Source organism: Neovison vison, chromosome 9 (genome assembly GCF_020171115.1).
Source record: "Neovison vison isolate M4711 chromosome 9, ASM_NN_V1, whole genome shotgun sequence".
Classification (NCBI taxonomy): domain Eukaryota; kingdom Metazoa; phylum Chordata; class Mammalia; order Carnivora; family Mustelidae; genus Neogale; species Neogale vison.
In genome coordinates, this window is record NC_058099.1 from 21,106,439 (window position 1) to 21,130,389 (window position 23,951).

General features: G+C 43.4%; 1 protein-coding gene across 4 annotated transcripts in view; it reads left to right on the forward strand.

Moving 5' to 3' along the window:
* SUSD1 (sushi domain containing 1) overlaps positions 1-23,951 on the forward strand; it is a 131,387-nt gene that overhangs the window by 87,300 nt on the left and 20,136 nt on the right. For all 4 annotated transcript variants that reach the window (XM_044265134.1, XM_044265133.1, XM_044265137.1 and 1 more), the window contains exons 11-13: positions 9,613-9,704; positions 10,904-11,090; positions 21,499-21,595. In XM_044265134.1, the coding sequence (XP_044121069.1) occupies positions 9,613-9,704; positions 10,904-11,090; positions 21,499-21,595 (376 nt within the window). The remainder of the gene's footprint in view (positions 1-9,612; positions 9,705-10,903; positions 11,091-21,498; positions 21,596-23,951) is intronic.

Sequence of the window (23,951 nt, forward strand, 5' to 3'; positions counted from 1 at the left end):
TTTTCATATAAGGCCTTTACTAAGTTGAGGTATGTTCCCTCTAGGCCTTTGTTGAGGATTTTTGTCATGAAAGGACATATTTGTCAAATACTTTTTCTGCATCTATTGAAGTGATCATATGATTCTTATTCTTTCTCTTATTGATGTGATGTATCACATCAATTGATATTTGACTCTTGAACCATGCTTGCATGTTGGGCATAAATCCCCCTTGATTATGATGAATGACTATTTTAATGTATTCTTGGATTCAGTTTGCTAGTGTTTTGTTGAGGATTTTGCATCTATGTTCATCAGGGATATTGGCCTATAGTTGTCTTTCTTTTGTGGTGTCGTTATCCAGTTTTGGTATCAGGATGGTACTGGCCTCATAGAATGAATTTGGAAGTTTTCCTTCCTTTTCTACTTTTTGGAAGAGTTTTAGAAGAACAGGCATTAATTTGTCTTTAAATATTTGGTAGAATTTGCCTATGACGCCAGCCGGTCCTGGATTTTCATTTGTTGGGAGCTTTTTGATTACTGATTCAATTTCGTGGCTGGTTGTTGGTATGTTCAAATTTTGGTTTTATTCCTGTTTCAAGTTGTGGTAGTTTACATATTTTTAGGGATTCATCCATTTCTTCTAGGTTGTCCAATTTATTGGCGTATAGTTTTTCATAAATTTCTCTTCCACCTGTTTGTATTTCTGTGATGTTGGCTGTGCCTTCTGGATCTGGATCTTGTTACTTCTCCTCTCTCTATAATTTATGATTTTATTTATTTAAGTCTTTTCTCCTTTTTTTTTTTTTGCCTTGATAAATCTGGCTAGAGGTTTATCAATTTTGTTTTGTTTTGTTTTAGAGAACCAGCTCCTGGTTTCATTGATCTGTTCTATTGTGGGGTTTTTTTTTTTTGGTTGTTTTTCTATCATTTATTTCTGCTCTCATCTTTATTTAAAAATTTTTTTAAGAGAGAGAGTGAGAGAATGAGAGAGCAAGAGAAAAAGAGAGAGAGAACAAGCATGGGCGGGGGGGAGGCAGAGGAAGAGGGAGAGAGAGAATCTTAAGCAGGATCCATACTGAGCATGGAATCTGACATGGAACTCAGTCTCAGAACCCTGAGATCATGACCTGCACCGAAATCAAAAGTCAGACACTTAACCAACTGAGCTACCTAAGTGCCCCGTGCTCCCATCTTTATTTCCTTTTTTCTGCTGGTTTTAGGTTTTGTTTGTTGTTCTTTTTCTAGCTCCTTTAGGTATAAGGTTAGTTTGTTTATGTGAGGTTTTTCTTGTAGGTCTGTATTGCTATACATTTCCCGCTTAGAATTGCTTTGACTGAATCCCAAGGTTTTGGATCTTTGTGTTTTCATTTTCATTTGTTTCCATGTGCTTTTTATTTCTTCCTTTATTTCCTTGTTGACCCATTCATTGTTTAGTACCATGTATTTAGCCTCGATTCATTTGTGGTCTTTCCAGATTTTTTCTTATGTTTGACATATAGTTTCATAGTGTTGTGATCAGAAAAGATGCATGGTATCACTTCAGTGTTTTTGAATTCATTGAGGCTGGTTATGTGGCCTAATATGCCATCTATTCTGGAGAATGTTCACTTGCAAAGAATGTGTACTCTGTTGTTTTAGGATGGACTGTTCTGAATATATCTGTTAAATCCTTCTCTTCCAAGGTGTCAATCAAAGCCACTGTTTCTTTGTTGATTTTCTATTTAGATGACCGTCTGTTGATGTAAGTGGATTGTTAAAGTCCTTTACTGTTACTGTTACTTTTACTATTATTATTACTGATTAGCTCCTTTATGTCTGTTAGTAACTGTTTAATGTATTTGGGTGCTCCCATGTTGAGTGCATAAATATTTATAGTTGTTATATCTTCTTGTTTGTCCCCTTTATTATTATACAGTTTCCTTTTTTCTCTCTTATTATAGTCTTTGTTTTAAAGTCTATTTTGTCTGATTTAAATATTGCTACTCCAGCTTTCTTTTGATATCCATTTGCATGATAGATGTTTCTCCATCCCTTTACTTTCAATCTGTAGCTGTCTTTAGGTCTGAAATGAAATCTCTTGCAGGCAGCATATAGATTTTTAAAAATTCATTCTGTCACCCTATGTCTTTTGATTAGAGTGTTTAGTCTATTTACATTCAAAGTAATTAATGAAAGATAGGTATTTATTGCCATTTTATTACTTTTTTTTGTTCTTTCTGAAACTTTTTTCTGATACTCTTCTCTCTCTCGGTTTCTCTTCTCTCTCTCTTTCTTGGTTTACTGGTTTTCTTTAGTAATATAGTTAGATTTCTTCCTTTTTATTCTTTGCATGTTTATTATGGTTTTTGTTATATTATTACCATTAGGTTGGTATATAATGTCTTCTGCCCATAGCAGTATATATTAAGTTGAAGTTTGCTCAAGTTTGAACCCAGTCTTTTCTCCTCTCCCATGTTTTAGATATATGTTATTATATATTATATTCTTTTATTTAGTGAGTTCTTTGACTCATTTTTTTTTAAAGATTTTATTTATTTATTTGACAGAGAGAAATCACAAGTAGACGGAGAGGCAGGCAGAGAGAGAGAGAGAGGGAAGCAGGCTTCCTGCTGAGCAGAGAGCCCGATGTGGGACTCGATCCCAGGACCCTGAGATCATGACCTGAGCCGAAGGCAGTGGCTTAACCCACTGAGCCACCCAGGCGCCCTCTTTGACTCATTTTTATAGAAATATTTATTATTGCTGCTTTTGTGTTTCCTACCTTTATACTGTCACTTTTGGTCTCCTTTCCGCTCAAAGAATCCCCTTTAATATTTCTTGCAGGGCTGGTTTAGTGGTCACAAGCTCCTTTAGTTTCTGTTTGTCTGGGAAATCCTTTATTTCTTTTTCTGTTCTGAATGGTAGGCTTTTGGATAGAGTATTTTTTGCCACAGACTTTCCCCATTGAGCACTTTGAATATATCGTGCCACTCCCTTTCAGCCTTCAAAGTTTCTTGAAAAATCTTCTGCAACCTTATGGATTTTCCCTTGTAAGTCTTCTTTGTTGTTGTTGTTGCTTTAAAAAATTTTTTCACTGTATTTTGCTATTTAATTACAATCTTTCTTGGTGTGGGTCTGCTTTTATTGATTTTGATTGGAGTTTTCTGTGGCTTCTGGATTTGGGTATCTGTTTCCTCTGCCAGGCTGGGGAATTTTTTTTTTTTTAATATATATATATATATATATATTTATTTTACATTTCATATATGGATTGTGACTGTTTTTTTTTCCAATTTATTTATTTTCAGAAAAACAGTATTCATTATTTTTTCACCACACCCAGTTCTCCATGCAAGCCGTGCCCTCTATAATACCCACCACCTGGTACCCCAACCTCCCACCCCCCCGCCACTTCAAACCCCTCAGACTGTTTTTCAGAGTCCATAGTCTGTCATGGTTCACCTCCCCTTCCAATTTACCCAAATTCCCTTCTCCTCTCTAATGCCCCTTGTCCTCCATGCTATTGGTTATGCTCCACAAATAAGTGAAACCATATGATAATTGACTCTCTCTGCTTGACTTATTTCACTCAGCATAATCTCTTCCAGTCCCGTCCATGTTGCTACAAAAGTTGGGTATTCATCCTTTCTGATGGAGGCATAATACTCCATAGTGTATACGGACCACATCTTCCTTATCCATTCATCCGTTGAAGGGCATCTTGGTTCTTTCCATAGTTTGGCGACAGTCGCCAAACTATGGGGAATTTTTCAGTTATTATTTCTTTTCCTTCCTTACTTCAAGATTATTTATTTGAGAGAGAGAGATAGTGAGTAAGAGAGCATGAGCAGGGTTGGAGGGAAATGGAGAAGCAGACTCCCCACTGAACAGGGAGCCTGATGCAGGTCTCAATTCCAGGACCTTGGGATCATGAGCTGAGCTGCAAGCTTGACCGACTGAGCCACCCAGGTACACCTAGTTATTATTTCTTCAAATAAATTTTCTGTCCCCTTTCTCTCTCTTCTTCTTCTGGGACTCCTATGACACAAATGTCATTATGTATGATGGAATCACTGAGTTCCCTAAGTCTGTTACCATTTTGCATAATTCTTTTTTCTCTCTTTTATTCAGTTTGATTACTTCCCATTACTCTGTCTTCTAGGTCACTAATTCATTCCTTTATTTCTTCCATTCTGCTGTTCATGCTATCAAATGTGTTTCTCATTTCATTTATTGAGTCCTTTATCTCTGCTGTGTTATTCCTTAACCCTGCTTAAGGGTCTCACTCATGTCTTCCACTCTTTTCCCAAGTCCAGTGAGTATCCTTATGATCGTTGCTTCAAATTCTCAATCAGGCATGTTACTTATATTTGTTCTGCTTAGATCTCTGGCTGTAGCCTTGTCCTGTCCTTCCATTTGGGATAAATTTCTCTTCTCATCATTTTTTCTGCCTCTCTGTGTCTGTTTCTGTCTGTTAAGAAAGTCAGCTATGTCTTTTTATTTTTGATTAATTATTTTTGTTAACATATAATATATTATTTGCCCCAGGGGTAGAGGTCTGTGAATCGTCAGGCTTACACATTTCATAGCTTACTCACCATATCACATACCCTCCCCAATGTCCATAAGTCCACCACCCTATCCATACCTGCCCTCCCCCCAGAAACTATCAGTCTATTTTGTGAGATTAAGAGTCTCTTAGGGTTTGTCTCTCTCCTGATCCTACCTTGTTTTATTTTTTCCTTCCCTACCCCCCAAATCCCCTATCCTGCCTCTCAACTTCCTCATATCAGGGAGATCATATGATAATTATCTTTCTCTGATTGACTTATTTTGCTCAGCATAATACCCTCTAGTTCCATCCATGTTGTTACAAATGGCAAGATTTCATTTCTTTTAGTGGCTGCATAGTATTCTGTTGATGGACTTCTAGGTTCTTTCCATAGTTTGGCTATTGTGGACATTGCTGCTATAAACGTTTGGGTGCATGTGCCCCTTCAGATCACTACATTTGTATCTTAAGGGTAAATACCCAGTAGTGTTATTGCTGGGTCAGAGGGTAGCTCTATTTTCAACTTTTTGAGGAACCTTCTTACTGTTTTCCAGAGTGGCTGCACCACCTTGCATTCCCACCAACAGTGTAAGAGGGTTCCCCTTTCTCCGCATCCTTGCCAGCATCTGTCATTTCCTGACTTGTTAATTTTAGCCACTCTGACTGGTGTGAGGTGGTATCGCATTGTGGTTTTGATTTGTATTTCCCTGATGCCGAGTGATGTGGAGCACTTTTTCATGTGTCTGTTGGACATCTAGATGTCTTCTTTGCCCAAATGTCTGTTCATGTCCTCTGCTCATTTCTTGATTATTTGTTCTTTGGGTGTTGAGTTTGATAAGTTCTTTATAGATCTTGGATACTAGCCCTTTATCTGATTGTCGTTTATCTTCTCCCATTCTGTCAGTTGTCTTTTGGTTTTGTTGACCGTTTCCTTTGCTGTGCAAAAGCTTTGGATCTTGATGAAGTCCCAATAGTTCATTATTGCCCTTGCTTCCCTTGCTTTCGGCAATGTTTCTAGGAAGAAGTTTCTGTGGCTGAGCTTGAAGACGTTGCTGCCTGTGTTCTCCAGGATTTTGATGGATTCCTTTCTCACATTGAGGTCTTTCATCCATGTTGAGTCTATTTTTATGTGTGGTATAAGGAAATGTTTTATTTTTCTGCATGTGACTGTCCAATTTTCCCAACACTGTTGAAGAGACTGTCTTTTTTCCACTGGACATTCTATCCTGCTTTGTCAAAGATTAGTTGACCATAGCATTGAGGGTCTATTTATGGGCTCTCTATTCTGTTCCATTGATCTCTGTGTCTGTTTTTGTGCCAGTACCATACTGTCTTGATGATGACAGCTTTGTAATATAGCTTGAAGTCCGGAATTGTGATGCCACCAACTTTGAAGAAAGTCAGCTATGTCTTAAACTCTTGAAAGTAGTGACTTTATGAAGAAGATGACTTGGAGTGCTCTGTTGTGCAGTGTGTCCCTGTTCACTTTAGGAGAGTATCCAATGTGTGTTGCTGTGTGTGTAGCCTGTTGTTCTGTCTGAGACACTTTTCCTTTCAGCATGGTTGTCTGCATGGACTCTCCCCAGTGTGGGCTGTGTTTGTTCTCTGTGGTGTTAGTGGGACCTAGGCAGGATAGGCATGCCTGCCAGGGAACTTGAGAGCAGGCGGTGGTGTTAGCAAAATTCGCACCGGGTCGCTAGTCCTCTGCCAGATTCCCTGAAGTGCTGCGGTAGCTGGGGGGTGTGAACTGGTGCTGCTGGGGGCGTGAGGCTGGGCGCAGTGTGTGGAGGCCTCCATGCACCTGCTGGCCGGGTATGGCGCGCTGCCGTGGTTGGGTGCTTCAAGGTGGCTTGGCGCTGCACTTTTTTGTTGTATTTTATGTGTTGTTTTAGTTTCCTATTGCTAGTATAATAAATAAGTGCAATTTCAGTGGCTTAAAACAACGTGAATTTATTATACTTCTAGAGGTCAGAAACCTGAAACAGTTCCACCGTGTTAAAAGTACAGTGGCATCAGACTTGTGTTCATTCTGAAGGCTAGAGAAGAGAATCCATTTCTTTGTCCTTTCCAGTTTCTAGATCTCACCTACATTCCTTGTCTCGTGGCCCCATCCTCCATTTTTTGAAGCTCCTTGGCTTAACTGCTTCTTTTGTCCTTAAATCACTCTCTAACTCTGATCTTTTTGTCTCTCTCTTATAAGGACTATGTTAGGTTCATCTAGATAATCCCAATAATCTCATAATCACATTGTGAATTCTTTCTGCCCTGTAAGGTAACATGGTCACAGATGGATGTAGACAATTTGGGAGGGGTGTTTTCAGCCTACCATACTTGTTCTTGCAGATACATCAAAAACTACTAGTTTTTCTATGTTCTTATATTCAGATATGCTTTGCCAAAATCCCATTATTTGTATTTGTTTTAAGATTGCTTTCAAACTCCTTCATATTTGTTTTTCAGTGGATCCTGTTAGCATTATTGGCAGTGGCATCATTTGTTCCCTTTCTTCCTAGTATTTATAGCTCATTTTGTTCTTGCCTCTTTCCGTGTTGTCTAGAATCTTATAGCTAATGCTAAATAATAGCTATGAGAACATGCATCCTTGTATTGTTCTTAACTTTACTAGAAACTGCCTCATTGTTTTACTACCCAGGATGGTGGCTTCTGATAAACACTCTTTTAAGTTAAGACATTTCTAACCAGTTAAATTCCGACTAAGATTTTTAGTCAAGAATCTATACTAAATATATTAACCATTACGCTTGTAAGAATAACCATATGGCTTTTCCCTTTTAATCTATTAATAACTTTTCTAATAATATTCCTGGAATAAATCTTCCTTGGTCACAGGGTATTGTTCTTTGAATGTACTGCTGACTTCTATCTGCTAATATTTTATTTTGGATTTTTGTTATGTTAATAATTGAGTGTGACATAGTGTGTTTCATAATTTCTTGTGCCATCATTGTGCAGTTTTGGCATTGTTGAGGGTTATCTAGTTGTCATGAATAAATTGGGAAGCTTTCCACCTTTTTTGATGGTCTAGAACTGTTGAGTTAATTATTTAATTATCCATTGCCCATCCCCTGGAACTGTTTAAGTAGTATTGAGGTTTTTGTTTTTTGGTTTTGTTGTTTTTTTTTTTTAAAGATTTTATTTATTTATTTGAGAGATAGAGCACGCACGTGGCACACGATGGAGAGAGAGCGCAAGTACGTGAGGGTGCATTTGCAGGGGGAGGGGCAGAGAGAAGGGGAGAAGCAGACTTCCTGCTGAGCAGGGATACTGACACAGGGCTCCATACCAGGACCCCAGTATCATGACCTGAACTGAAGATGGATGCTTAACTGACTGAGCCACCCAGGTGTCCCAAGATTATTGGTTTTGAAAGTTTCATAAACACCTATACCCAATGGTGAGATGGCGTTATTTTGAATCACAAGTACTTTCTTATCTACTCTGTCTTACAGTATTTGAAATACAACTTGTGACCTGTGCAACAGGTTTCCTCTGGGCAAATCTGCCCAGTCCATAAAGAAGGGGCACATCTACCAACATGGCTTCATTCATAGGAACCTGTCAGGCCAGAGGCTTACACAATAAAGGCTTGGCTCCCATGAGACTTCTTTCCTCATATGCTTTGGGAGTTGTCTTTATCATTTATTAATCATTGCAGTTTTGCTATGAAACTTCTTTTTTTTTTTTTAAAGATTACTTATTTGAGAGAGAGAAAACTTGAGTTGGGGTGGGAGCAGAGGGAGAGAATCTCCCTACTCAGTGGGGAGTCTGATGTGGGGCTCAATCTTGTGACCCTGAGATCATGACCTGAGCCAAAACCAAGAGTCGGATGCTCAACTGACTGAGCCCCCTCAGGTTCCCCTGCTCTGAAGCTTCTTAGCAAATCTTTTTTAGTTCTTCAAAGAGCACTTCTCAATTCTCTGTTCAAGTGTTGCTCCCAGCTGAGAATTCGAAATTAGTACTTATTTATATAAATGAGGTTGTCCAAGGCTGAGTTGCAGTTTTAGGCTAGTAAACCAGGGTACTGGATTTAAGTAATTTTTTTAAGGATTTAAGTAATTTTTTTAAAGATTTTATTTATTTATTTGACATACAGAGATCACAAGCAGGCAGAGAGGCAGGCAGAGAGAGAGGGGGAAGCAGGCTCCCTGCTGAACAGAAAGCCCAGTATAGGGCTTGATCTCAGGACCCTGGGACCATGACCTGAGCCGAAGGCAGAGGCCTTAACCCACTGAGCCACCCAGGCACCCCTTAAGTAATTTTTAAGAGGGATCCTCTGATTGGGTATCTTTTGATTTTAAATCTTTTCTCAGGACTGAGTTTACATAAATATAAAAGTGCTGTGACCACTCATTTCTAAATTAAAATATTGCTGAAATCATCCTATGTATATGATTTGATTAAAAGGTAGTATTTTGTTGGGGGGGGTGCTTGGCTGGCACAGTTGGTTATGCGTCCAACTCTTGGTTTTTGGCTCAGGTCGTAATCTCAGGGTTTTGGGATTGAGTCCTTCTTTGGGCTCCACACTCAGTGTGGAGTCTACTTAAAAAGATTCTTTTGCCCTCTCTCTCTGCCCCTCCCCCCCAAATGCTCTTTCTCTCTCTCTCTCAAATAAATAAGTCTTTTTAAAAAGATCGTAATTTTTAGGAGAAGAATAAGTGAAACAAGATGGGATTGGGAGGGAGACAAACCATAAGTGACTCTTAATCTCACAAAACAAACTGAGGGTTGCTGGGGGGAGGGAAGTTGGGAGAAGGGGGGTGGGGTTATGGACATGGGGGAGGGTATGTGCTTTGGTAAATGCTGTGAAGTGTGTAAACCTGGCGATTCACAGAACTGTACCCCTGGGGATAAAAATATATTATATGTTTATAAAAAATAAAAAATTTAAAATTTAAAAAAAAAGAAAAAGGGGAAAAAGATAAAAAAGATAGTAATTTTTAAAAGATTTTATTTTTTAAATAATCCCTACACCCAACATTTTCTGACTCACAACCCCAAAATCAAGAGTTGCGTGCGCTGTGGAAGGTAGTATTTTTGTATCGCGTGTAAGTTGATTTCTCATTCTTTCCCCCCTGCAGTAAAACAGATCATCGGTAACATTTCAGTATTTAACGAAACCTGCTTGAGATGGAGAAGTACAAAGACCGCTGATACAGAGGAGATGTATTTAGTAAGTGACTGAATATTACTCTATGTGTAGATGTTGTCTAGTGTAGGAGGTTTAAAAAAATATCAGCAAACCTAAAAATCTACTTATATAGCTGTTATTATCAATGGCAGATTTATGGTAAGAATTGTGAGCCAAAGCAAGAAAATGGGCACTTCTACTACATATTTGAAGAATGAGACCTTGGGGATTTCTGAGTAAGCTGTGAGAGTTTCTTTGTCCACGTGGTGTGACGTGCACGAACAAATGTCCACCCAGTATCCGTGGAAGGAACTCGTGGCTTTTGCCTGGGTGTGCCTCTTCAGGCCAGTGTTTCTGACCAGGGTCTGGGCATGTTGTCTAGAGAGTCAGGGGGAACTTTTGAAGCTATTGTTGTGAGTAAGAAAGGTAGAAACCATGGGATGAGCTGCTGCTAGAAGAAATTAAGTGGGTAGAGAAGTACCTCTACTGGGCCAGGTGCTGGGGGGTTACAGGAGCATGTGGAGAAGGGGGCAGGTGCATCTGTGTAGTTAATGTGCATTTTAACTTTTAAAAATGTGTATTGCTTTATATGAAGCATTAAGTGCTGCTTTGTCTATAAATAGCTCCATTTTGATGCAGTTTGGTACCACATTACTGTCGAAAGTTGCTCCACGATCCCGAAGACACTGTTGCTTGCCTGGGCCCAGGTCAGGTGTTGTAAAATGAATACCAAAATTGGAAGGCGTGTGGCCGTCAAATGGCAAATACTCTGTTCCCAAAATTAAAAATGCATTGTTCAAAAAAATCCCCGAAACATGAAGGGGGCAGGCAGAGGAGCAAAGCCCTGCCGAGCTTTCGCCAGGCCAGATAGGTGTACCCTCACTCAGGTCGTGTTCTAGAGAAGCCTTAGTTCAGATTCCGCATTTTCTTCTAGGAGAATGTTCTGTGGCCTTGCCCCTGCCGAGAGACTTCTCTGTGTTGTGTGTGGTACATGTGAGAACACAGTTAGCACTGGGGCCTCGGCCTTTTGTACATTTTGATTTCAAAATATCTTTATTGTACTCACCTATTGTCATGGTGGCGTTTTGGGGGTGACGCCTGAGAGATTGGCTTACTGTTCTGTTTCACTTTCTGAAGGAACTGTGGGGTCGAGGGCATGATGGCTCCTGAAAAAGGGAAAGTACCCAGGCATCTGGAGCCTTCCAAGCTCACCATTCACCTAGTGAACCTCTCTGTTTCAGTTCTACATTCAGGGCCAGAGATGGTATCAGAAGGAATTTACCCAGGAAATGACCTTTAATATGACTGCCCGCAGCCAGGCTCCTGAGATGTGCTTGGACCTGCGTCCGGGCACCAACTACAGCATCCGCATCCAGGCTTGGTCTTCTCAACTTCCCGTGGTCCTCCCCCTGACAACCCACATTGCAGGTAAATTGGGCATGGCAGCATTCGGATGAATGAAGTCACCACAGAGCTGTAGACGGGCCCGGAGGAAGAGGAACCCTATTGCTTCCCACTGTTGTAGCACACACCTGAAGAGGGAGGGGATGAAAGGGTCCTGTGGTCGTACCTGTCATGTTTTCTTTCTTAAAAGGTAGTCAAGACAAAATACTAACGCGAGTTAAATCTGGCTCGCGTGTATGTGAGTGCTGGTTACATTCCTTCGGGATATTTAAAATAGTTGACATACTCGAGACCTAAAAAGAATTTTTCCTCATGACTGCTTCTCAGTTATGTGTAATCGTCATTTTGTCGTGAGTGCCTCAGGAGTCCGTTATTCTCAGGGAACAGTGCTTGGCAGCCCCACTTGGGTTTCCTCCCAATTTCACTTTTTACTCATCTTCTCATTGTCGCGCCTCAAATCTGGGGTGCTCCCCCTGCCACTCCCCCCACACTCTGTGCTGAAACCCAGAGTATTAGCTTCTTGTTTCTGACTTCACGGAGCATTTGGAAGTAATCAGGTGAGGACGTGCCTCTCCCAAGTCTCCCCTTGCTCCCCGCGTGCAGAACCATGTGTTCTGCCTTCTCTCCTATCCCCACTGCTCAGGTGACCGCCACCCCCAGGTGCGTTGGACCCCATCCTTTCCTGCCTAATCACAATGTCCCCCCCCAACACCCCAACAGAGAAATAGTCCCAGCACGGCAGGAGCATGTTGAACCTGTCGTAGTATCTCCTTTTTTTGAATGAAAACAAAGAAACAAACACACTTCCTTTGATCCTATACTCCCTCCAGCTACTTCTTTCAACGTCCCCTTTACAGTAAAACTTCTTAAAAGAAGTGTCTGTTCTGTAGGTCCCACATCCTGACTTCCTGTTTTCCCTTTACCTGGTTCCAATCCGAAGGCGGTTGTCCTGTCCACACTGCTATATTGAAAGTGTCTCCATCTTACAAAATCCATGGGACCGTTCTGTTTGTATCTGATTCCCCTCCCCCGTCCCCAGCATCTGACATCTTCTCATTCTTGAAACACTCTTGACTTTGGGGCCCCCCTGCCTTGCTGCCTCCTCCTTCTCAGTCTTTCTTGCTGGCTCTATCCTCTTTAATCGATGTCCTCTCTGCCTGTTCCTGTTCCTTTTTCATCATCAACCCTTTCTGCTGATACATTTCCTGGCTATAAATATTGCCTGTATGCTGAAGATTTCCCAGTATGTCTCCTAGGCCCAGACTCTCCCCTGAGCGCCACACTCATATATCCAGCCACCTTTTAAACATCTCTGAGTCAGCTCTTGCACGCCCAATAGACAAGTCCAGGAGGATTCTGATTTCTCAACTCTTCTCTCACCTCCACAGCCATTTTCCAGCCAGGCTTCTCTGTCTTGGGGTATTGGCATTCCTATTCACTTGTTGCTCAGGCCAAAAGATTCTGCCCCTCCCCACTGACTTCAAAAGATTCCACCCCTCCCCACTGACTTCTGATCTGTCAACAAGCACCACTGGCTTCTTTCTAAAATATATTCTGTATCCAAATACTTCTTCCCCCTTTCCCTTCCCCACAGAGCAACCTTATCCAAGCCAGCCACCTCTTGCTTGGACTCTTGCAGTAGTATTTCATGGGTGCCCATTAGTCTCCCCCTCTCCCCAACCAAGGTATGGTGAAGATAATAACTCAGGAGTCAGAATGATTAAAAAAAAAATGCCTAGGAGAACATGTCATCCCCAGCTGAAAACTGTCCCATGAGTTTGCATTAGTGTTAGAATAGAACTCAGGTTCCTGACCCCCACCCTCCTCACTGACTTCATCTCCTCTACTCTTCCTCCTTTCTCACGAAGCATCTGCTGCCTCCCTGCCCTCCTTGATGTTCCTTAGATGGGTCAAACCTGTTCGTGCATCCAGGACTTTCCATCTACTGTTTACTCTCCCCGGGGTGCTCTCTGCTTGTGGCTTCTTTATAACCATCCAGGTCTCTGCTCAGATGTCATTACCTTAGAGTTGGTCTCCCTGCCCGTCCTTGCTCCAGTAACCTCCGTCTCCACCCCGTCCCTCTCTAGCCGGGGGTCCTATTTGAGATTCATCACAGAACTTGTTGTTGGAACTTGCATTTTTTAATGTAGTTGTTTATTTTCTTTCTCTCCTCCTAAAATGGATGTAAAGACAGTGCTGGCACGTAGCGCAGCTACGTGAGTGGCCACTGGGTGCTGTTGGTGCTGAGGGGATGCCTGGTTAGTGAAGAAAGGCTTTCAACAAAAGAAATTCCCAACACTGAGGCTTCAAAGAGAAGTAATGTTCGGCCGGGCATTCCCTCTTCTGGTGACTTCTTCAAATGAAAAGCTGTTTAGTTTCCTGTTCTTTGGTCCTTGTTGTGTTTTGGATGGTTTGCTGTTTCAAAGTAGTATATCAGGTTTTTTGAGTTGGGGAGGAGAGTTTCTTCTGAGAACACACTTACCTCTACCTTGTTTCCTAGGCACAGTACAGTCCCAATAGTGCAAAGGCCCTGTGCGCATGGCCACCAGGGGACACTGTTGAGCTATTTAAGTCTGTTGAGACCCTTAGCTAAATAAACTCTGGGACAACGGCTGCGTATTTTCCAACTCTACACTACTTTAAAGAATTTGACATTTTTTAAAAAGTGCGAAAATTCAAGTTGTTATGATCTTCTAAAGGGTAAAAACCAACCAACCAACCAAAAAAATCTACCCAAGCCCTCTCATAAAAGGGGAGAAAAGAGAGGTATGCCTGATTGCCTAAGATATGGCTTGGTTTCAGTAAAACTGTGAACTTTTGAATTTTACCAGAAATGTGAGGCGAGGGATTTGGGTCTGGAAAACGCAGCAGCTGATTTCCCAGAAGAAAAGTGAGTGGAATTTCCTTCCCGCATGTCTTATATTAAACTAAATCTTACTGATGGGAACAGGATGAAGATAAGTGCTTTAAATACATCGCTGACCTCAGAGGAGGGCACAAGTTCTAGGCATGTTGAAGGACAGAGGCAAGTGTCCCAGTGAGAACGGGGTCAGAGGCACGGGTGAGACCAGATCCTCTGGTAGAGTCTCTGCCTCGGGGGTGACAGGCTTCCTCAGGTAGAGCCCCATGAGCTGAATTCTTCAGAAGAGCCCCACCGTTTATATTCCCTCCAGAGCAGGGTGAAGAGCAAACTTCCACCCTCAGAAGAGCTGTCACACGTTGGCTCTGCTATTTTCTGGCCAAGTCAGAAAGCTTTTGTGGGCAAAACTGTCTTCCCATAGGGAGCAAGAGACAACCAGGGAGGGGAAAGAGCATAGAGAGAGAGAGACAAAGCAAATGTGTGCAGAAATGTCAGCTAAACCACTGGGGGGCACAACACAGTGACCATTTGAGGTTGAATATTTATTATAGAATCAAGACTGCCAGGGGCGCCTGGTGGCTCAGTGGGTTGAGCGTCTGCCTTCGGCTCATGTTATGATCCCAGGGTCCTGGGATCGAGTCCTGCACTGGGCTCCGTGCTCAGCGGGGCAGTCTGACTCTCCCTCCCCCTCTGCCCCTTGTTCATGCTCTCTCACCCTTGCTCTCTCTCTCTCTCTCTCTCTCTCGAATAAATAAATAAAATAAAAATAAAGATTAAAAAAAAAGAGAGAATCAAGAATGCCAAAGGAGAAGAGGGAAGAAAAAAAGTCAAAGAAACCAGCCCTTGCTGAGTTTGCTCTCACTACCAAGCCTGGCAACCTATATGGGATATTTCCTGTCTCTGCCCGCATTCACGAGAAGGAAAAGAGAAGGTGCTTTTTCAGCTGTTCAGCAGAGATGTTCAAAATCATGCACGTGTGTCCCGAGCATTATCAGATTGTCCCCTTCATGGAGACAGCTCCAGTCGGGGGAGCTTTGATTCAGCCTACAGAACTGAGAACCACAGCCCCCCTCTTCTGATCCCCCACCCCACCCCACTGTTGGGAGGCCCCAGGAAGGACTGTGCGGGGCCAAGTCTGCTGCGTTCTTCTGCAGGAGGAGTTCTTCTTCTTCCTTTGTTGGCTACCCACAGCCCATCCCAAGATGGGGGCTCCTGTGTCCTCTGACAACCCTGTCTGCTTAGGCTGGCTCCAGGGTACCACATGTATTCCTGCTGGGCCCCTCGGTTCCCAGGGCTTGAAGCTGCGGTAGAGGTCAGGACAGACCCTGGCCTTGATCCCAGCGCGGTCCCATTTTTGTCCAGACTCTCTCAAAGTCTTCCATGATCATAGGTGTTTTGACATGTGGGTATCCAGTGTTAGATCAGGCCAGAAGAGAGGCACACGTGCCCTTCATTACCTCAGTGGGTCACCTCATCCCCAGTGATCTCCTGAAGTACTTTTTAGCTACAAATCAAACCCCAAATCCCCAAGTGAATCTCTGTGTGGGCATGTATCTCCCAGCTCCCTCACTAGAAGGCATCTACATCCTGGCCTAGGCCCCGTGAAGACATAGATGATACACCACAGGGGAAAACAGGCTGCACACTGTTATTCTCTTGTATTAGTGTTCGTTTGTACAAAATATGAATGGGATTTCTTTTTTTTTTACACTGTAACCCCCCCAAGCCGGAGTTTCTATGTGTGATAGGACTGTGGGAAGGGCATGCTGTGACATAACAATTTAATTCAGCAAATATTTATTGACTCATATGCACAAAGACCTGTGCAGAATGTGTGCAGAAATGTCAGCTCAACCACTGGGGCACACAACACGGTGATCATTTGAGGTTGAATATTTATTATAGAATCGAGGGGATATAAAGATGGAAAAAAGATTGTTCCTTCTCCCTGGAAGGCTGCGTCTCATAACTTCATCGGTAGGGGAGATGTGGCCTGCCGGGTGATGGCTGATGACTTACGGGGTGGCCACCATTTTTCCTTCTGCTGTCCATGTCAGCTGCTCATGGCTTTAGCGTGTGGCATGGTCTGTCTGAGGAAGTGCCAGGATTAGGAGAGAACCATCACAGTGTCTTCATGTGTATTTATTTGTGTGGCTGAATTCCTTACATTTACTTGAAGTTTATATAAAGTTGGGACTTTTATTAGTTTGGGTGCAGATAATTTTCTATTTTGGGTTCTCTTTGTTCCTTTTGGTATATTTTAGAGGATTTTAGCACATTTTCATTTATATTACCTCCTTTCTCTTATTGATTTTAATAGTTTGCCTACATGAATGATATTAATGTTTTCTTACACATATTATAATCCCCAGGCTATTTTCTGGTTAGTTTTCTTGTCAATATTCTTTTTAACAATTAGACATTTTAAGTTTTCATGTAATCAATTCTGTTGGTGCTTTTTTGGTTTCTGCCTCTGTTTATGCCAAGAAAAGCCTTCTCTGCCCAGAAATTAGATCAGTTCTTATTCTTTAATATTTTCTAATGCTGTTGCTGTTTCTTTTTTTGTTAGGTCTGCACCCAGTGTGGGATTCGAACTCACGACCCCGAGATCAGGAGTCGTATACTCTACTGAATGAGCCAGCCAGGCGCCCCCTGTAATGCTTCTTAATAGTTTTGCTTTTTCACTTTTAAACTTAGACACACTCGGAATTCATATTGACATATGGTATAAAGCTAAATTTACATGGTAAATTTTTTTCCCCTAAAAAATAAGCCAGTTTCCTGCCACGTTTGGAAAGACTGTCCATGTCATACACTATATTCTCATTTATCTGTTTGGGTCTCTTTCTAGATTGTCCAGCTTCTTCCATTGCTTTGCCTGCCCTAGACCTGCAGCTTACTATTTCATTTATTGTAATTTTATACTATATTTAATATTTTGTAGGGCACCTTCTCCTTCATTGCTTTGCTCCCTACCTTGCAGGGTTTTCTCACATGGCAGCCCCTTTATTTTTCCTTTGTCATTTGCTTCTAGTCGAGGATGGATATTGTCGACACCTAGGGATGGTAATGAAGGGCTCCCTCTGGGTCTTCCCCCACCTCACGTACCTGGGGGAAAAATTATGCTCTTGGGCTCAGACAAGACCATCTCTGGCGGTAGGTCTGATCTGGTTTAAATCAGTAATGAGTCTCAGGGAGAGGAGAGCACATCCACCCAGGACACCAGTCTGGGGGATGGGGAACAGCACTCTGGAAAACGTGGCTAGAAATTAAGGTTATTTAACCTTGAAATGTGGCTATGAACTAGCCTGATTAAATTCAGGTTTTGACATTAGAGAGGAAAATGTCACGGGTTTAAAAGACAAGGTGGGGAAGGTCTCAGAGCAGAAAGCAGTCTGGGAGTCCCATGGTGATGGGATCAGCCGGAAGGAAGAAACCAGCCAGAGGGCAGGAGAGGCCTTCCTGCTCCCTCTGTGGACCTGCCTTCTGCAAGCCCATTGAGCACTTTGTCCTGCTTTGACCGAGGGTGATGAGCAAAGGGGTGGTTTTAAAAGCTTAGCCAAGGGGCGCCTGGGTGGCTCAGTGGGTTAAGCCTCTGCCTTAGGCTCAGGTCATGATCTCAGGGTCCCTGTATCAGGCTCTCTGCTCAGCAGGGAGCCTGCTTCCCTCTCTCTCTGTCTGCCTCTCTGCCTACTTGTGGTCTCTCTCTGTCAAAAAAATAAATAAAGTCTTAAAAAAAAATTAAAGGTTAGCCAGGAGATTAGAAGAACTAGAATTAGTAATCTCTGAGAAGAGTAAACAAAGGAACAGTTTAAAAGAGCCAGAGGAAGGTTCTCACACACAATGTGAACAGTAACTCTCCCTCAGGGCTGAAAACAGGAAGTGTGTGATAAAAACCACTTACTCTATAGTGACAGCGAAACTTCACAAACGAAAGGGCATTTCCATGTTCCCGTGAAGGCCTGAGGGCAGAACTTCGCAAACGAGAAGGCACATTCCCTTGGGGGGACCTGCTTGGGGCTTTTCAAACCTCACCCCCCTTCTCCCCATCACCCCTGCAGGAAGCTAGCGGCTGTCTTTCTCAGGGGTGTCAGATCCAGAATCTCTTGGAAATGGCATCAACTTTTCACACCTTTTGTGAGACCTTGGCTGTAAGTAGGGACCGTTTCAGGCCACCTCCGAGGGTCCCTGGCAGTCCCACAAGCTTATGGAAACCAGAATTGATGTGACCATTGATGTGACCATATCTGGGTGACTTTGGAAGAAATGCTAGACTTGGCAGTGTCTGATACAAGTGACTGGGGGCTCTCAGTCTTCCATTTGGTACTCGATGCCTGGGCTTCCGAGGGGTCAGCCCAGCGCCCTTGTCTCTGCTCTGGTGCATTTATGTGGGCAGCTGTGGCCTCTGTGACTGATGACTGACTCTGTGTCACTCCGTGTCTCTCCCAGTTTGCTCCTGTCTATATGTGTATTCTCACTGCCTGTTGGATGATTCCAGGAGCACAGCAGACTTAGTGATGTCTAGATGTGAGCTGCTGCTTTTTTATATTATTATTCTTATTTTTTAAGATTTTACTTATTTATTTGACAAAGATCACAAGTAGGCAGAGAGGCAGGCAGAGGGAGAGAAAGAAGCTGGCTTTCTGCTGAGCAGGGAGCCCGATGTGGGGCTCGATCCCAGGACCCTGGCATCATGACCCGAGCCAAAGGCAGAGGCTTTAACCCACTGAGCCACCCAGAGGCCCCTAGAAGTGAGCTGCTTCTGACCTTCTACCCCCAGACCTTGGTGAATGACGTCATGACCGATGCAGCCCCGGAAACCAAAGCCAACGTTCTTCCCCCTTCCCTGTCTTCCACCACGATCTGTTCTCTCTCCCCTCCGGGTGTCTCTCCCATCTGCCGCCTCTTCTCCGTTCTCAGTCCCTCACTTGCTTCAGACCTCAGGCGCTGCATACCTAGATTTTGGGGCAACATGAACTTTGGTTCTTTTCCTGTTTATCCTCCAACCAGTTGTCTAAATTGTACTTCTAAAATCCATATCTGCTAAGACTCTGTAAGTGACTTCCTGTTTCCAGGACCTCTGGAAACCTCCCCACACCTCCCGCTGCTTGGCTGCTTGCCTCTCCCAGGCCAAGACTCCACCTTTCAGCTTCCCTGAACCATGCGGTAGGTAGGGCCTTGGTTCTGCCTCTGCCCTCTCTCCTGCCGCCTGCCCCTGGGCGCATGCAATTCTGCATTCGATGCTCTGCCCGCCCCCTGCCGTTGGTCTTCCTCTGTCCGCCAACAGTGCCCTGTGTATGACTTCGTCAGAGCTCTAAGTGCCGCGTGTTTATGCAACTGTCTCCACTGCGAGACTTTGAACTCCTGGAAAGCAGAAACCGTGTCTTCCACCGCTGTTTCTCCCGGCCTCCCATGGTGCATGGGTATAACGGTAGCTAACAAATGGGGTGGTTGGTGATGTATGATTAACATATTTAATTGAGCTTTTTTATGGAAGAGTAATTGACATGCAAATTGTATTAGTTTTAGCCATATGACATGATAATTTGATATTCATATACATGATGAAATGGTCACCACGGTAAATCTAGTCACCATCTGTCACCATAGACAGCCGTTCGAATATTATTGGCTCTGTTTTCCCTATGCTCTACACTACATCCCGTGTCTTATTTATTTTATAACCAGAAGATTTTAACTCTTAATCGCTTTCTCTTGTTTTGTCGACCCTGAAATCCCTACCCTCTGGCAACCATCATATTTGATCATGCTTTAAAAAACTATCTAGGGACGCCTGGGTGGCTCAGTCAGTGAAGCGTCTGCCTTTAGCTGGGGTCATGATCCCAGCATCCTGGGATCAAGTCCCAAATCCAGTTCCCTCCTCTGCAGGGAGCCTGCTTCTCCTCTCTGCCTGCCACTCCCCTTGGTTGTGCTCTCTCTCTGACAAATAAATAAATAAGATCTTTAAAAAAATTTTTTTTAAATAAAGAACTAGGCAGTTAGGGGCACCTGGGTGGCTCAGTGTCTCAGCTTAAGTGTCTGACTCTTGATTTCAGCTCAAATCATGATCTCAGGCTCCTGAGATCGAGCCTTGTGTGGGGCTCTGCACTGGGCCTGAAGCCTGCTTAAGATTTTCTCTTCCCCATCCTCTTTCCCACCCCTCCCCCAAACCCCACAAATTATGTAGGAAGGTATAAGTTTTTATTTATTATAATATGGATTGGGAATTTCTACCCCAAGTCTATTTTCTTAATTAATTTTTAAAGATTTTTATTTATTTGAGAGAGAGAGAGAGAGAGAGAGAATGAGTTGGGGGGAGGGGCAGAGGGAGAAGCAGACTCCCTGCTGAGCAGGGAGCCTATGAAGGGCTCTATCCCAGGACTCTGAGATCATGACCCGAGCTGCCCAGATGCTTAACCAAGTGAGCCACACAGGTGCCACCCCCACCAAGGTTATTTCCAAATTGGGTAAATGAAATCTTGAGAATTTATCGTGGCCTCCTAGTCCTTAATTTCACTGTAGTAGATTTTAAGACCAGGGTTGGGGGGGGGCTCATATTTTTAAATTTTTAAAATTTAAAATTTAATTTAAATTCAATTAACATTTAGTGTATTATTAGTTTCAGAGGTAGAGCTCAGCAATTCATCAGTCTTCTATAATACCTGGGGGGGGGCTTCCTATTTTATTCTTTGTCTTTTTCTCTTCCTTTCTCCCTCTATAAATCTCATTCACTTGATAGCAGTGTTGAGAAGATTACATGAGATGAGGCCTGTGTAGGGCACAGCTAGTGCATTTGGTGAGTGCCCAGTGCACCTGAGCTGAGGTGCCCACAAGGCAGAATGGCACGCGGTGTGTTCATACTATGAACGTCACTTCCGGTTAGAGTCTTGAACGCTGGCGTCAGCCGATACAGTCCCCTCCCAGTAGAAGGTCTATTTGGGATATCTGGTTGCTGGGGAGTACAAAATAAGGACAGAATGCTCTGTGACTGGAAAGGATCTAGAAGTCAGAAATACAGGTCTTGCCTGCCAAATAGAACTTGTCCAGCACGTTAACTGTCAGCCCCACTGTGTGCGCCCTCTGTCAGCACTGGGGCATCACTTAAAAAAACACACATACACAAACCATTGTGTAACATATATAACATAAGATGTACCATTTCAGCCATTTTCAGGCACAGAGTTTATTGGCGTTCAGTCCCTTCACAATGTTGTAAACCCTCACCACTGTCAATTTCTCGAAACTTATCGTCACTCCAGACGGAAACTGTTGGTCATTAAGCAACTAACTCTCCCTTGCCTACCTACCCCTCAGTCCTCAGCAGCCTCTAACCTACTTCTGGGTCTGTGAGTTTGTTCCAGATGTTGCACAGGAGAGGGATCATCCTTCGGAGTCTGGCTTGTTTCATGTAGCTTAATGTTTTCAGGACTCATCCGTGTGGTAGCAGGTGTCCGAAAACACTCATCGCTCCTCACATTCAGACTTCCCTTGCGATGGCCCCGTGAGGACCACTTTCGTCATGCTTCCACTCATTCCAGTCACACCCTTTTCCTCTTTCCGATTTGTTTCCAGAACCTCCCCCTCCGGAAGTAGACTTTGTCACAGTGCATGGAGGGCCTCTACCCCGTCTGAAACTGAGGAAAGCCAAGGAGAAAAATGGACCTATCAGGTAGGTAGTGGCCCCTTTCCCGTAGTGGCCTGGATGTTCTCACGGAGAGTCTTGGAAGCTTTGGTTTGATGGAGGAGAGGGCTTCTGAGGTGCTGTACTTGAATGGTCGGGGCAGGGCAATGAGGGACTCTTGTCTGTGATTCCTTAGGCACAGACTGGGCCTTTAGTTCCAACCAGCATCCTTCCAAATGAATAGGGAGACTCCTAAGGGGCCAGAGATAGGGATTCAGGCAGCTTAGCTCAACAAACGAGATCCCTTCCTTTGGTCACTGGCCGGACAAGCATTGATTGCGTGTGATGTTTAAGGCATTAATCCTTTACATTCACCTCGGTGTCTCTCGGTGATGGTGGTCCAGGAGCAGCATTTCATTTAAAGATGATCTTTGTGTAGTGGATCTGAAAGGCCCATTTGGATAATTCTCTTAATTCGTCCACACATTGAGTTATGGGCAAGACACTATGTAGCTAATGACTGTTTCTGGCATTCCAGATGGTATTAAGATAGAATTAATTCACCCAGCTTGGAGAACTACATTGCGTTCCATTAAGCATTTTATTTACAGGGTCATGCCTGGATTAGAAAATCAGAATTATTCCTTTTTTTTTTTTTTTTTTAGAAAGGAAGATAGAGGTTCCCCTGGAGAGATAAGCCCCTTGCTCACAGGAATAAGGCAAGGACATGGCAATAACTTTGCCATCCTTGACCTAACCTTCATTGCCTTATGTCATTCTTGACCTGTTAGTCTAATGACCCTTTAGTATATTCGAGCAGATACTATAAAATTATAAAAAAGTCTGGGTATATTATCTATGTGTCTCTTTTTTATTTGTTTGTTTAATTTTAAGCAGGCTCCATGCGTGGTGTGGAGCCCAGCTTGGCGCTTGAACTCATGACCGTGAGATCAAGACCCAAGCTGAGATTGAGTCACTTAACCAACTAGGTCACCCAGGCGCCTCTGTGTATCTCTTGATAATGAAACTTAGGCTTTTTCTGTCTTTCCTTTAGTTTAAGTGCAGTAAGTTCTCAAAGGTTTTTCCAGGCATGGATATTGCCTATGTTGTTCTAGTCCTTGATTCTTGATGAGTTACTGGAAGGCCTTGCCATTCTGTTGCTATGAGGAGAACAGAAGTTATGATATCACTGCCCAAGAGACTTTGCAAGAGCAAACGTAATATGCAGGCCAAATAGTTATGTAAGACCAAAAAAAAAAAAAAAAAAAGAAACCAGATGATAGTCTATCCTTGTGGCTAATGTGCCCTCCAGTGCCTCCAAAACAGGAAGTGGAGATCTGTGAGTCATTCCAGGGAGGGTGGCGGTGAGAAAGAGGGGAGAAGTCTTTCCAGAACAGTCATCCAAACAGCCACAACTGCTTCCCTAACGTCATCGGGGTTAATTACCAACAGGCAAATGGAGCAGTTTCCTTTCCCTGACTACCTGGTTTGAGCTGGGGGAGCAGCTTTGCCAGTGTGGGAGAGGCCCGAGTCTGCTTTCTACATGGTTCGGGGAGGGGGATAGAGGTATGGGGCACATGATGGGACAGGGCCCTGGGACCAAAGCTCCCCTCCTTAGCTTGGTGATCTCGGGCGAATGATGCATTCTGTTCCTGGGCTCTGGTCATGCTAGTGTCTCCCACAATTGCCAACTTATAGAAATAACCTGGGGTGCCTTATCAGCAGTACAAATTCTCAGACTCAGCTCCTGGAGATTTTGATTCATTTAGGTCTGGAATGGGGGCTGGAAATCTGTGTCATTATAAAGCAGCATAGGTGATTATGATCATGCTAACTGGGGAGACTGCTTTATGCCCCATGAATGGTGCCTCTAATGTCCAGAACCAAAGGTGAGGCTTGAAGTTGCCCTTGAACGCCACCATCCACAAGGCAAGATGGATTGGAAGAGGGGTTTGAGGACAGCATGGAGCTTCCGCACCATTTACTCCCTTACCTGCAGCCATGATTCCTAGGGATGTCTTCAAGTCTCCAGGGAAGTGTATCGTTACAAGCATTCCCTTGTAGGTGGTGGACACTTTGGAGATGTTTACTGGTGGAGGCAGAAGCATCTCTCCGCCCTGCAGGCTTGATCTTTTACCTTTTGTGGAAAGTTCTTTCCTGGAAAGTGAGCCCAGACTTGGTGGAAATCAGGGCCCGGAGGACACATAGGATGTTTGGGATGGAGACTTTCCAAGTCCAGGACGAACTGCCATGGAGGGCTCCCTTTTCTTAACCTAGTGACTCATGGTCTTTTAGGAAGCAGGAGATGGGGCATTAAGAATGTGGAATAGGAAGTTGTATACTTACTAGTAAAATAGATTATGTGGCCTCATGGTTTGGAAATTACCCTAATCATCTTTGGTAC